General features: G+C 41.9%; 1 protein-coding gene across 2 annotated transcripts in view; it reads left to right on the top strand.

Annotated features, from left to right (window-relative positions):
* dmrt2 (doublesex and mab-3 related transcription factor 2) overlaps positions 1–11359 on the top strand; it is a 13836-nt gene extending 2477 nt beyond the window's left edge. The window contains exons 2-4 of one of the 2 annotated variants that reach the window (XM_008103322.3): positions 2257–2758; positions 5664–5766; positions 8578–11359. In XM_008103322.3, the coding sequence (XP_008101529.2) occupies positions 2300–2758; positions 5664–5766; positions 8578–9641 (1626 nt within the window). In that variant the 5' untranslated portion in view covers positions 2257–2299 and the 3' untranslated portion in view covers positions 9642–11359. Of the gene's footprint in view, positions 1–2256; positions 2759–5663; positions 5767–7816; positions 7876–8577 lie in introns of those variants that run through there. The other variant, XM_062971961.1, reaches the window with a different exon arrangement.
* Positions 11360–11858: the final 499 nt, after the last annotated feature.

Raw genomic sequence — 11858 nt, 5'->3', positions numbered from 1 at the left:
CTGAAGCTGAGAGAATGTGACTCCCCCAAAGTGGGAAGCCATGGCTGAGTTGCGATTTAAACCTTGTTCTCCAGAGTCTGCTGGGGAAAATTGAAGGAAAAGGGAAGAGGGGCCGACCAAGGGCAAGATGGATGGATGGTATCCTTGAAGTGACTGGCTTGACCTTGAGGGAGCTGGGGGCGGCGACGGCCGACAAGGAGCTCTGGCGTGGACTGGTCCATGAAGTCACAAAGCGTGGGAAGCGATTGAACGAATAAACAACAACAACTAGTCTAGTCCAGGCATGGGCAAACTTGGGCCCTCCAGGTGTTTTGGACTTCAACGACCACAATTCCCTTTTCTTTTCCCCTCTTCTCTGTGTAGTCTGACATGGTGGTTGTTTTTCTTGATAGCTCAGTTGTATAAAATAGAGATAAAGATGATAACACTATGCAACACATTTGGAAAAAAAATCCCATTCCTGGTTTGAAAATCGTGTTTTAATTGAAAAAAATAAAGCAACAATGTGCTGCAGGATGTCTCGCAAAAACAAAGCTGTTGCAGTTTAATAAACTTTCCCATGTTTTTATATAGAACCAATTAGGAAATGACATTTATAACCCAGGAACAAAAATCGTGTTACATAATATAATGTCCCCAAAGCACTGGGTAGGGATACATCAGTCCATTCGGCTACACAGAGAAATCATTGCCAAGGAAGGGATGGAATAGGATTTTTCCACTCTGTTGCCCAAATACCCTGGTGCAGGGAAGGTACAATAAACTCTGGCCGGGGCTCCGCATTTGGCTGCATCTACACTGTAGTATCGATGCAGTTTGACACCTCTTGAACTTTTTTTAATCCTATAGAAGTGATTTGAAAACATACTGCAAGTCGCTTCTGGTGTGAGAGAATTGGCAGCAGCACTCTCTTGGGCGAGAGATGGCTAAAGACTTCCTAATGCGAAGCCAAGGACCCTAAAACACTGAGCTATGGCAGTTGAAATGGTGTCAAACTGCATTTATTCTACACGTAGATGTATGTACCCGAAGGCTTGATATCTCTCATGCCTGGGCGTTCAAGTATGATCATGTTCCAGAAACATTCTCTCCTGACGTTTTGCCCACATCCATGGCAGGCATCCTCAGAGGTTGTGAAGTGTTGGAAACTAGGCTTTTGGCGTTTATATATCTGTGGAATGTTCAGGGTGGGAGAAAGAACTTTTGTCTGTTGGAGGAAGGTGTGAATATTTCAATTGGCCAGTTGATTAGTATTGAATAGCCTTGAAGTTTCAAAGCCTGGCTGCTTCCCGCCTGAGAGAATCCTTTGTTAGGAGGTGATTAGCTGTCCCTGATCGTTCCTTGTCTAGAATTTCCCTGTCTTCTGAGTGTTGTTCTTTATTTATTGTCCTGATTTTAGAGTTTTTTTAAATACTGTCAGCCAGATTATAATACTGGTAACCAACCTGTCAGACTATACAGAGAAGCCACTGTAATCCACAAGCATGTGGACAATTTCAACAGAAAGGAGGAAACCATGAAAATGAACAAAATCTGGCTATCAGTATTAAAAAAACCCCAAAATCAGGACAGTAAATAAAGAACGAAAACGGGAATTCCAGACAAGAAACAATCAGGGCCAGCTAACACCTCCCATCAAAGGATCCCCCAGGCAGGAAGCAGCCAGGCCTTGAAGCTGCCAGGCTATTCAATGCTAATCAAGGTGGCCAATGGAAACATTCCCACTTACCTCCAACAGACAAAAGAGTTTTTTTCTCCCAACCTGAACATTTCACAGATAGATGAACCTTCCTTGTCTAGTTTTTAGTATACCCTCACAACCTCCGAGGATGCCTGCCATAGATGTGGGCGAAACGTCAGGAGAGAACGCTTCTGGAACATGGCCGTACAGCCCGGAAAACTCACAACAGCCCAGTGATTCCGGCCCTGAAAGCCTTCGACAGCACTTTTCCAGGACGCTTATGAGTGCATCTACACTGTAGTATTAACCCAGCATGGCTCAATGCTATGGGATAATGGAGAGTTGTAGTTAGGTGAGACACCCAGCACTCCTCTCTAAAAGACGGTCCTGCAAATCCCAGGATTCCTTAACATGGTGACGTGTCAGTTGAAGTGCAAAACTGCATTCATTCGTACGGTGTAGAGATGCACCCTCAGTGTCGGAAAAGCATGTGGTTTGTGGCGCGCCCAACTAACCACGGGTGTACTCTCTCTCTCTCCCTTTCTCCTTGTCTTCTCCTTCTCCTTCTCTTGCAGCCCTGAGCCAAGCAGCGGTGGAGGCTTCTTCTGGGACTGAGCCATGGCTGAAGGGCAGCAGCGCCTTCCTCGGGGCGGGGAGGCCTGGGAGATCGACGTGGAGAGCCTGGAGGACGAGGTCGCGCAGCCGAAGGCAGCCAGGTTGGAGGAGGAGGAGTTGGAGGAAGAGGAGGAGGATGTGGACGAAGAAGAAGAAGATGATGGAGAGGAGGAGGAGGACGACGAGGAGGGCGAGGCTCTGCGGCGCCCTATGCTCCCCCCGGAGCCGCCGAGGGCTCCCACCTCCGCTACCGAGGGCCCCGCGTTGGAGCCGCAGCCGCGGAAGCTGAGCCGGACGCCCAAGTGCGCACGATGCCGCAACCACGGCGTGGTCTCCTGCCTGAAGGGCCACAAGCGCTTCTGCCGCTGGAGGGACTGCCAGTGTGCCAACTGCCTGCTGGTGGTGGAGAGGCAGCGCGTCATGGCCGCCCAGGTGGCCCTCCGGAGGCAGCAGGCCACCGAGGTGAGGCGCCATGCATACTTTGATTGCCATTTCCACTGTGGGAGGGTAGCAGAACCTTTACAGAACTTTTACATGCAGGCATACAGATTCTATGTAACTTTACTGGATCCCATAGCAATTCCATTGGCTAAAGGTAAAGGTTTTCCCGCTGACATTAGTCCAGTTGCGTTCAACTCTGGGGGTCGGTGTTCATCTACATTTCTAAGCCGAAGAGCCGGCGTTGTCCGTAGACACCTCCAAGGTCATGTGGCCGGCATGACTGCATGGAGCACTGTTACCTTCCCCTATTGATCTACTCATATTTGCATGTTTTTGAACTGCTAGGTTGGCAGAAGCTGAGCTAACAGTGAGCGCTCACTCCGCTCCCTAGATTCGAACGCCTGACCTTTTGGTCCACAAATTCAGCAGCTCAGCGCTTTAACACGCTGCGCCACCGGGGGCTCCCAAATAAAAATAAAAATAACAAAACTTTATTTATATACTGTGCCATCTCCTTGAGAGGACTCAGGGCCGTTTCCAACACGAACATAAAACACATTCAATTGTCAACCCCCCCACCACCATACATCAAAGTAAACATAGTAAACATAATAAACAACATCATAAGACAGACCCAAAATGATTCTATTAAAAACAGACATAAAATTACAAATCCAAATCAATATGCTCCTCAAGGATTCAAATGCCAGTTTCAAACAAAAAGGGGGGTTTACATTATTTTGACTCAGCATTCACACGCATGTACATGCATTCATCCTCATGCATACATCACCATTTCTCCATCCTTCCTCTGTGAAGAACACCTCCTTCCTTGCAAATCTGCCAACGCACCAAAGCTTCTAAAACAGTGATTCTCAGCCTTCCTAATGCTGCAACCCCTTAATACAGTTCCTCATGTTGTGGTGACCCCAATTCGTTGCTTTTTCATAACTCTAATTTTGCTACTGTTATGAATCATAATGTAAATATCTGATACACAGGATGTATTTTCTTTCACTGGACCCAATTTGGCACAAATACCCAATACACCCAGATTTGAATACTGGTGAGCTTGAGGAGGGGGGGATTGATTTTCTCATTTGGGAGTTGTAGTTGCTGGGATTTACAGTTCACCTACAATCAAAGAGTAATCTGAACTCCATCAACAATTGAACCAAACTTGGCACACAGAACTCCCACAACCAACAGAACATACTGGAAGGGTTTGGTGGGCACTGACCTTGAGTTTGGGAGTTGTAGGTCTCCTTCATACAGAGAGCACTGTGGACTCAAGCAGTGATGGATCTGGACCAATCTTGGCACAAATACTCAGTATGCCAAATGTGAACACTGGTGGAGTTCGGGGAAAATAGACATTGACATTTGGGAGTTGTAGTTGCTGAGATTTATAGTTCACCTACAATCAAAGAGCCCCTTGAACCCCACCAACGATAGAATTGGGCCAAACTTCCCACAAAGAACCCCGATGACCAACAGAAAATACCAGAGGGTTTTGGGCTCCTAACGCCATCAGAAATATGTGCTTTTGATGGTTTTCGGCAGCCCTCTGAAACCCCTCTCATGACCCCCCAGGGGTCCCGACCCCCAGGTTGAGAAACGCTGTTCTAAAACTTTATTTATTTATTACAATTTATTTATTACAATATTTATATCCCGCCCTTCTCACCCAACAGGGGACTCAGGGCGGCTTATTCTTCAAATATATTCTTCAAAATATTCTTCAAGTCCAAGCAAATATTGCTGCATTGAAATGACCTCATTGTATTTTCCATCTTTACATTACTTATCTTTACATCATATATTGAGTGCTTGATGTTTGTACAGAATCTGGTTTAACATTTTTGTGTTGTCAAATGAGACTGAACAAAGTTAGGGTTGAAATTAGCTCCATTTTGGGAGATTTCTTTCAGTCTAGATTCGTCTCTCAAATCCCCTAACAACGCTTTGAGGTAATCCATGCCATCTTTCATTCAATCCTTTCAGACAACGTTTCAGACAACTTTGCTTGAGCAAATAGCATTATGAGGAATGTTAAGGCTGCCTTTAGCAGTTTATTTAATAAATGAGTGATGACAGAACCGAAAATGCAATTTAGCCTTTCCAAAATGCAGTGGTCTGAGCATTAGATTGCAAATCAGGAGACCAGGGTTTAAATCCCTGCTCAGTCATGAAAATCCACTGCTTATGTCACACTCTGTCAGTTTCAGAGGAAGGCAAAGGCAAACCCTCCTCTAAACCAATCTTGCAAAGAAAACCCTTTGATAGCTTTGTTGTTAGTAAAAAATGACCTGAAGACTCACAATGACAACAACAACAACAAAAACAAGGCATATTATACTGTCTCCATTTTCTCAGTAGTTTGATAATATGCCAAATCACTTATGTTCCAGACAAAGTTGCATTCAACTATTTTTGGTTTCTGAGGGAAACGAAATACACAACTAAGCATTCCTTTTTGGCTTAGGGGGAGTTTTCAGGCTACAGTTGCGTGTTTAATTCCTGAGGACTAATTTCTATTTAGAACTTAGACATTTCTACTAAAAATTACTTGGCTGCCTATTGCTTAACACTGGCAAACCCATTTGTGTCCAAATAATGGAAAGTTAAGCCCCTTCCAGGGTGCTCTAAGGCCAAGATGTCAAGCCATGTCACAGCATGACTCCTTTGGCCCCCTAAACATTGACTTAGGAGGAATTGCATTAACAATCAGTCTAACTTACCCTCCAGTAATGTGCTCAGAACTGACGGAGTTTGTGATTTTAAAGATTATATGACAGGAGAGAATTCATCAGAGAAAGAAATCTGAAGTTTCCCCTGCCCCCTCCCTTTGTTGGTTATTATTATTATACAACAACAACAATATTTATTATGGTCCATAGACATTGTTATTGTTATTATTTGCCAGGATAAGAAAGGACTTACTGGGAAACAAGCCAACTTTGAACGCAAGACAGTGTACCAAAGGCATGTCCGGACACCGAGTTTGCTGGCTAAAAGCATCTTGGAAGGTAATGCACTCTAGCACTTGAAGTTGTTGATTCTTCTGTATATGATTATTTGTTGCTATAATTGTTATTGAAGTGAAATGCCTTGCAGGCTCACATCTTTGGATTGCATTGATGATAACAGATTGTAGGAAGCTGGACAAACAAGCCCAGTTGTAGATGCTAATGGGCCACAACACAACACAGCCAACCCCCTATTTCCATGGATTCTGTTTTCACAGATTAAAATATGCATAGTTTGGAATTATTTTTAGAAATCCCAAAAGCAAACCTTGATTTTGCCATGTTATATAAGGGGCCCCATTTTACTACAATCTATATATATAAAAGAGTAATGGCATCACGGCAGCGGACAAAACAACAAAAGTAAACACCCCACAACCTCGAAAATTGACATCACAACCCCTCATCCATGCCTCTAGGTTGATACAACAAAAAGAAAAGAAAAATAAATTCCTAATTAGAGGGAGAGGAATAATTGTTTTTATCCAATTGCTGCCAGTTAGAAGGCTAAGCTCCGCCCACTTGGTCTCCTAGCAACCCACTCAGCCCAGTGTTAATAAAATAATGATAAAAAATAAATACAAATAATACAATAAAAAATTATAAAAAACACTAAAATAATTAATACAATAAAATACTATAACAAAATGACTAAAAATAATACAACAAAATAATAAAATATAATAAATAAAAAAGATAAGTGACAATAAAATTAATTTAAAAAAATACAAATAACGTCAAATAAAAATTCCACAACAAGTTTTAACCGATACCACCACCACTTTGCCACAGCAACGCGTGGCCGGGCACAGCTAGTACTGTATATAATGGGACATGAGCGTCCACAGATTTTGATATCCATGGGGTCCTGGAATAAAATCCTGGTGGATATCAGTCTTCCACCAGGTATTTACATAAGTAAATCTAAGGGTTGTGACCTCTGAGGATGCCTGCCATGGATGTGGACAAAACATCAGGAGAGAATGCTTCTGGAACATGGCCAGACAGTCCGGAAAACTCACAACAACCCACAAGGAACAAGCCTTGTATGCTTGGGGAGGAAAGAATCCTGGACCTTCCACAGATATATAAACCTCCCTTGCTTAGTTTTCCAAAATACCTCATAACCTCTGAGGATGTCTGCCATAGATGTGGGAGAAACGTCAGGAGAGAATGCTTCTGGAATATGGCCATACAGCCCGGAAAACTCACAGCAACCCAGTGATTCCGGCTGTGAAAGCCTTCTAGTGATTCCGGCTGTGAAAGCCTTCGACAATACAAATCTAAGTGTGTTTACATTGTAGAATTTATGCACTAGCAGTAAAGAAAATAATGGAATCGATGCAGTGTTTAAATGTTTTAACGCTTAACGCTTTAATGTTTTATTGTTATGCTGATGGTTTATATAGTTTTTAATGATTTATTTTATGGACGTTTTAATATGTTTATATGGATGTGAGGCATTGAATCTTGTGGAATATTGTGCACCGCTTTTAGTCCCCCTGGGGTGAGAAAAGTGGTCTATAAATGAAATAAATAAATTAATAATAAGTGAATGCAGTGTGAATGCAGTGTGCTTCTTAGCCAGAACAAATAGACATGAATATTTATTGCAGACCTGTTGTGTTTTGCCCAATACATTATGTTTTTTAAAAATAGATCAAAGCCAGTTACAGTGATCTGAAAGGATCATCCTGACCTTTTCTTATATTGAGATATCATCTTTTTCTGAATATCATATGTGTAGAAGTAACCAAGACACTTAGGGAGAACAAACGAAAATAATATGAGATTCCACACACTTCTTGGAAAGTAAACTTTATTGAACCTAGCTTGAGTTTTTCTGACAGATAAGGGTGTATATGATAGAAATCCAGGCATACAAAACAATACATTCTTTCTCTCTCTCTTTCTCTCTGTAACTCCGTATCTCTCAGTCTAATATTCACACTATCTCCAGAATCTTACCTCCAAAAAAGAAAAAAATCTCACATTCCTTTACCTGATTTGTCTTAACTTTCTTTCTCTTTTCTTCTAGTACTCCTTGGACTTTTTCCTACCATGTTTGTGTACATAGCAAGTCATCTAATAGAAATGCACCAGCTATAGGTACAGATATCTTTGGAAATGATATTACAACTGCTTCAATGAGGAAACAGAAATCAATATACTAAAAAGGAAATGTAAAACTCTACCTCATGAGATTGTAACATATTTAATAGTGTGGTTGTAGTCATGATTAAAAACAATCATGGGGGAAACAAATAGTATGGATCACTTCTGCACCTCCTGTACATTGACAGAAGGTCAGTATGAAACCTCCTATTATATTATGAACCTGTTGAAAGCTGGTTCATAATAATATATCTTATGATGGAAAAATGTTTGCAAGTTGTATTTTGGGAGTTAGAAAACATTGAAAAAAGAGCAAGTTCTATTTTTGCCCCTTCATATGCACCGTGTCTGAAGTAACCTATTGATAAGGATTTGAAAGGATTGTGTGTGCTTTGAAATGCTATTTGCATAAAAATACTTATTGCAAATTGAGCACATCATCAACCATGTAGTGCAGTGGTTCTCAAACTGTGGGTCCCCATGTTTTGGCCTTCAACTTCCAGAAATCCTAACAGCTGGTAAGCTGGCTGGGATTTCTGGGAGTTGTAGGTCAAAACACCTGGAGACTCAGAGATTGAGAAACATTGATTTAGTAGGTACAGGGTTCTTTGCACAGGTAGCTTTCTGAGCACTTTAGTGTTTCATTTTTACACATTAACCCATTGTTCAAGTGACAAATTCATGTTTGTTTTTCAGGTTACCGCCCCATCCCAGCTGATCCTTACCTCACTGGGAATTCATCCTTGCCAGCTCCTGTGAGCGACAGAATGAGAAAAAGGCGGGCTTTTGCTGACAAGGAGCTGGAGAACATCATGCTTGAGAGGGAGTACAAAGAAAGAGAAATGTTGGAAGCCACTCAGGCTGCTGCCTTTTTCCTGCCTAACCGCATGGTACATGGGACAGAATACAACCCCTACAAAACTTCCTTTGGTCCAAACCAGGTTGAGACATCAAATAAGGACTTCTGTGGCTTCCTGCCAACTTGCCTAGATCTGACTATGCAGTATTCAGGTTCAGGGAACATGGAACTCATCTCATCGAATGTGAGTGTGGCCACCACCTACAGACAATACCCTTTGCCCTCACGGTTCCTGGTATGGCCAAAGTGTGCCCCCATCAATGATGCCCTTCTGTACCAGCAGTGTCTTCTGAATGCCACCACAGTCCAGTCCCTCAAACCTGGGGCAACCTGGGATCCTAAGGCTTCACAAGGCCAGGATTGTCCAAACCCTGAACATGATGTGATACTCTCGAAGAATGAGAACTCATTCTTGCTTCCTCATGTTCGAGAATTACAGCCAGCTCCAAATGAACTTCAACATATTCCTCAGGAGAGCCGTGAGCGATCAGCCTTCTCACCCCCTAAAAGGACATTCTCACAGATCTCTGACAAGGATCACCTGGTTCCTCAAGAACATCCCCTCAGCAAGGTTAGCAAAGAAACTGCTAAGCAGCAAGTGCAGTCTCTACCTTCTGCAGGACAGTCCAAATATAGTCCCTTTCATTCATTATTCCAGAAGACACTATGCAACCGATCTGGACCAGAGTTGAAAATGACATTTGATGAGGCATCCAAGAAATACAAAGAGAATACCATCAAAGAGAACCAGAAATACAAGTTCACCATTGATAGATATGCAAAAGACTTCTTGGGAACTAAGCAAGTTGTGACAAAATTGACAACAAATGAACCCTTGTCATTTTCTGTTGAATCGATCCTTAAGCGGCCAACTTCAATGGTGACCAATGTTTCTCAATAAGATAAGATAATTTTCAAAAGACTCAAGGCACTGTATTTGCACTTATGATTAAAACCATATTAGGAAATAAATCCCTGTGCATTCAGTGGAACTCTATTTTTGTTTAAACATGTTTGAGATTAGGAGGCAAGAGGCTTCATATTCTGATCCCAGATGTATTTGGAAGAAGTTTCCCTGATTTTGCTGGGATTTATTTTTAAATAAAGCAGGACAAGATTTTGACTGGTTTCACTGACATCAACTTATTCCAGTATAGCTAATACTATATTTTAACTACAAATCCCCCTAAAAATTGTGAATTGGCTGTTTCCATTGTTTCCAGTGTAACAATCACTGCCAAGTCTTCTGCAAAATGAATGTCCACCGCTGTATCTCATTACAATTTTGTATAAAGAATTTGGGATGTAAATGGTGATTTTAAAATGTACATAAATATGCATGTTTTTCATATGCAAATAAATATATTTAATTGTTTTGCAAATACAACTGTTTTTTAGGGGTGGGCAGGGGCTTTAATTCCCACTTTCCTTCACAATATCTAAGACACTGTTATGGCACTATATCCACTTTAACTGCTGTGGTGACATCTTGTGGAATCCTAAGATTAGCAGTTTAGGGAGGAGTATTTAAAACTCTCAGCCACAGAGCTCTTGGACCTAACTAAACTACAAACCTCAGGAGCAACACCTAGGGGACTGTTCGTACTGCTTTCCACCATATGTTTTCAAAGGCAGTTGCCTCACTTTGCCTAATGGTAGTAGGGCCAAAAGGGACTGCGGTGGCGCAGCGGGTTAAACAGCTAAGCTGCAGAACTTGCTGACTGGAAGGTCGGTGGTTCGAATGGAGTGAGCTCCCATTGTTAGCCCGAGCTTCTGCCAACCTAGCAGTTCAAAAACATGCAAATGTGAGTAGATCAATAGGTATCGCTTCGGTGGAGAGGTAATGGCACTCCATGCAGTCATGTTGACTACATGACCTTGGAGGTCTCTACGGACAACGCCGGTTCTTCGGCTTAGAAATGGAGATGAGCACCACCCCCAGAGTAGGACATGATTACACTTAATGCCAAGGGGAAACCTTTACTTTTACTTAGTAGGGCCAGCTTGCTACAGTTTAGTGAATCACTCTTACAGCAAAACAGTTTTCCTTCCAACTTCTCCCTTCATGAATGCAAGATCTATAGTTTTTTTGCATGTCAAGAACAACTTGAGTAATTACAAGTCGCTTCTGGAAAATCGGCTGTCTGCAAGGATATTGCCCAGGGGACACCCAGATGTTTGGTGGTTTACCATCCTGTGGGAGGCTTCTCTCATGTCCCTGCATGTGGAGCTGGAGCTGACAGAGGGAGCTCACCTGGTCTCGAATTTGAACTGCCAACCTGTCGGTCAGAAGTCCTGCCGGCACAAGGGTTTAACTCATTTTGCCACTGGGGGATCCTAAGATCTATAGTAAGGTGATGTGTTTTTCCACATTCTATGAAAAATAAAATTTATGGGCTATACCTGGAAATATGATAAAGATTCTTATTCAATGAATACAGATTGCTTCAGTGCTGGGTTGGAATGATGGTCATCCTTTTTTCATTGCTGGCCATCCTGAACTTCTATATGCCACAGAATATTTCCTTCCCTGATGCTGCAGACAGAGAATTTTATAACTAAGACATTTAAATTTGTGCTTTCTCTAAATAAATGAAAAAACCTGTTCAGTTTCCACAACCTTGCTTCTGTACTTCCATACAAAAAGATTCCAATATTATACATTGACCTGCCTTGTTATACATGGGTGTTAGAGCATAAATATGAGAAATTGTGCACCAAGTAAATCTAAATATCACATTTAGGTGGGATAATGACTCATGAACATCATTCCACATATCATTGACAAACAATGTGATTTGAATGCTAATCATGTACAGTTGGACAATGTTTTATACTTCCTGGCCTCTTACTCTGTCCAATAGTTATGAAATGTGAATAGTGGGCACCCATGGCCACCTATATGTTGTTGAACTCCAGTTCCCATCAGTCCTAGCCACTCTAGTCAATGGTGAGTCATGATGAGAACAGTAGTACATTAACTGTTGGATGGCCAAAGATTTACCTACTATGGAACAGAGACTTCAGTATAAAACTGGGATGTACACTTTGGCTAAATTCCTATTCTCTCTGGAAGTAAACCCTAATGAATTTAGCAATATTTACAACTAAGGAGGTA

This window comes from Anolis carolinensis, chromosome 2 (assembly GCF_035594765.1).
Source record: "Anolis carolinensis isolate JA03-04 chromosome 2, rAnoCar3.1.pri, whole genome shotgun sequence".
Classification (NCBI taxonomy): domain Eukaryota; kingdom Metazoa; phylum Chordata; class Lepidosauria; order Squamata; family Dactyloidae; genus Anolis; species Anolis carolinensis.
The sequence above is the reverse complement of the archived record's forward strand: the minus strand, read 5'-3'. Positions and strand labels throughout refer to the sequence as shown.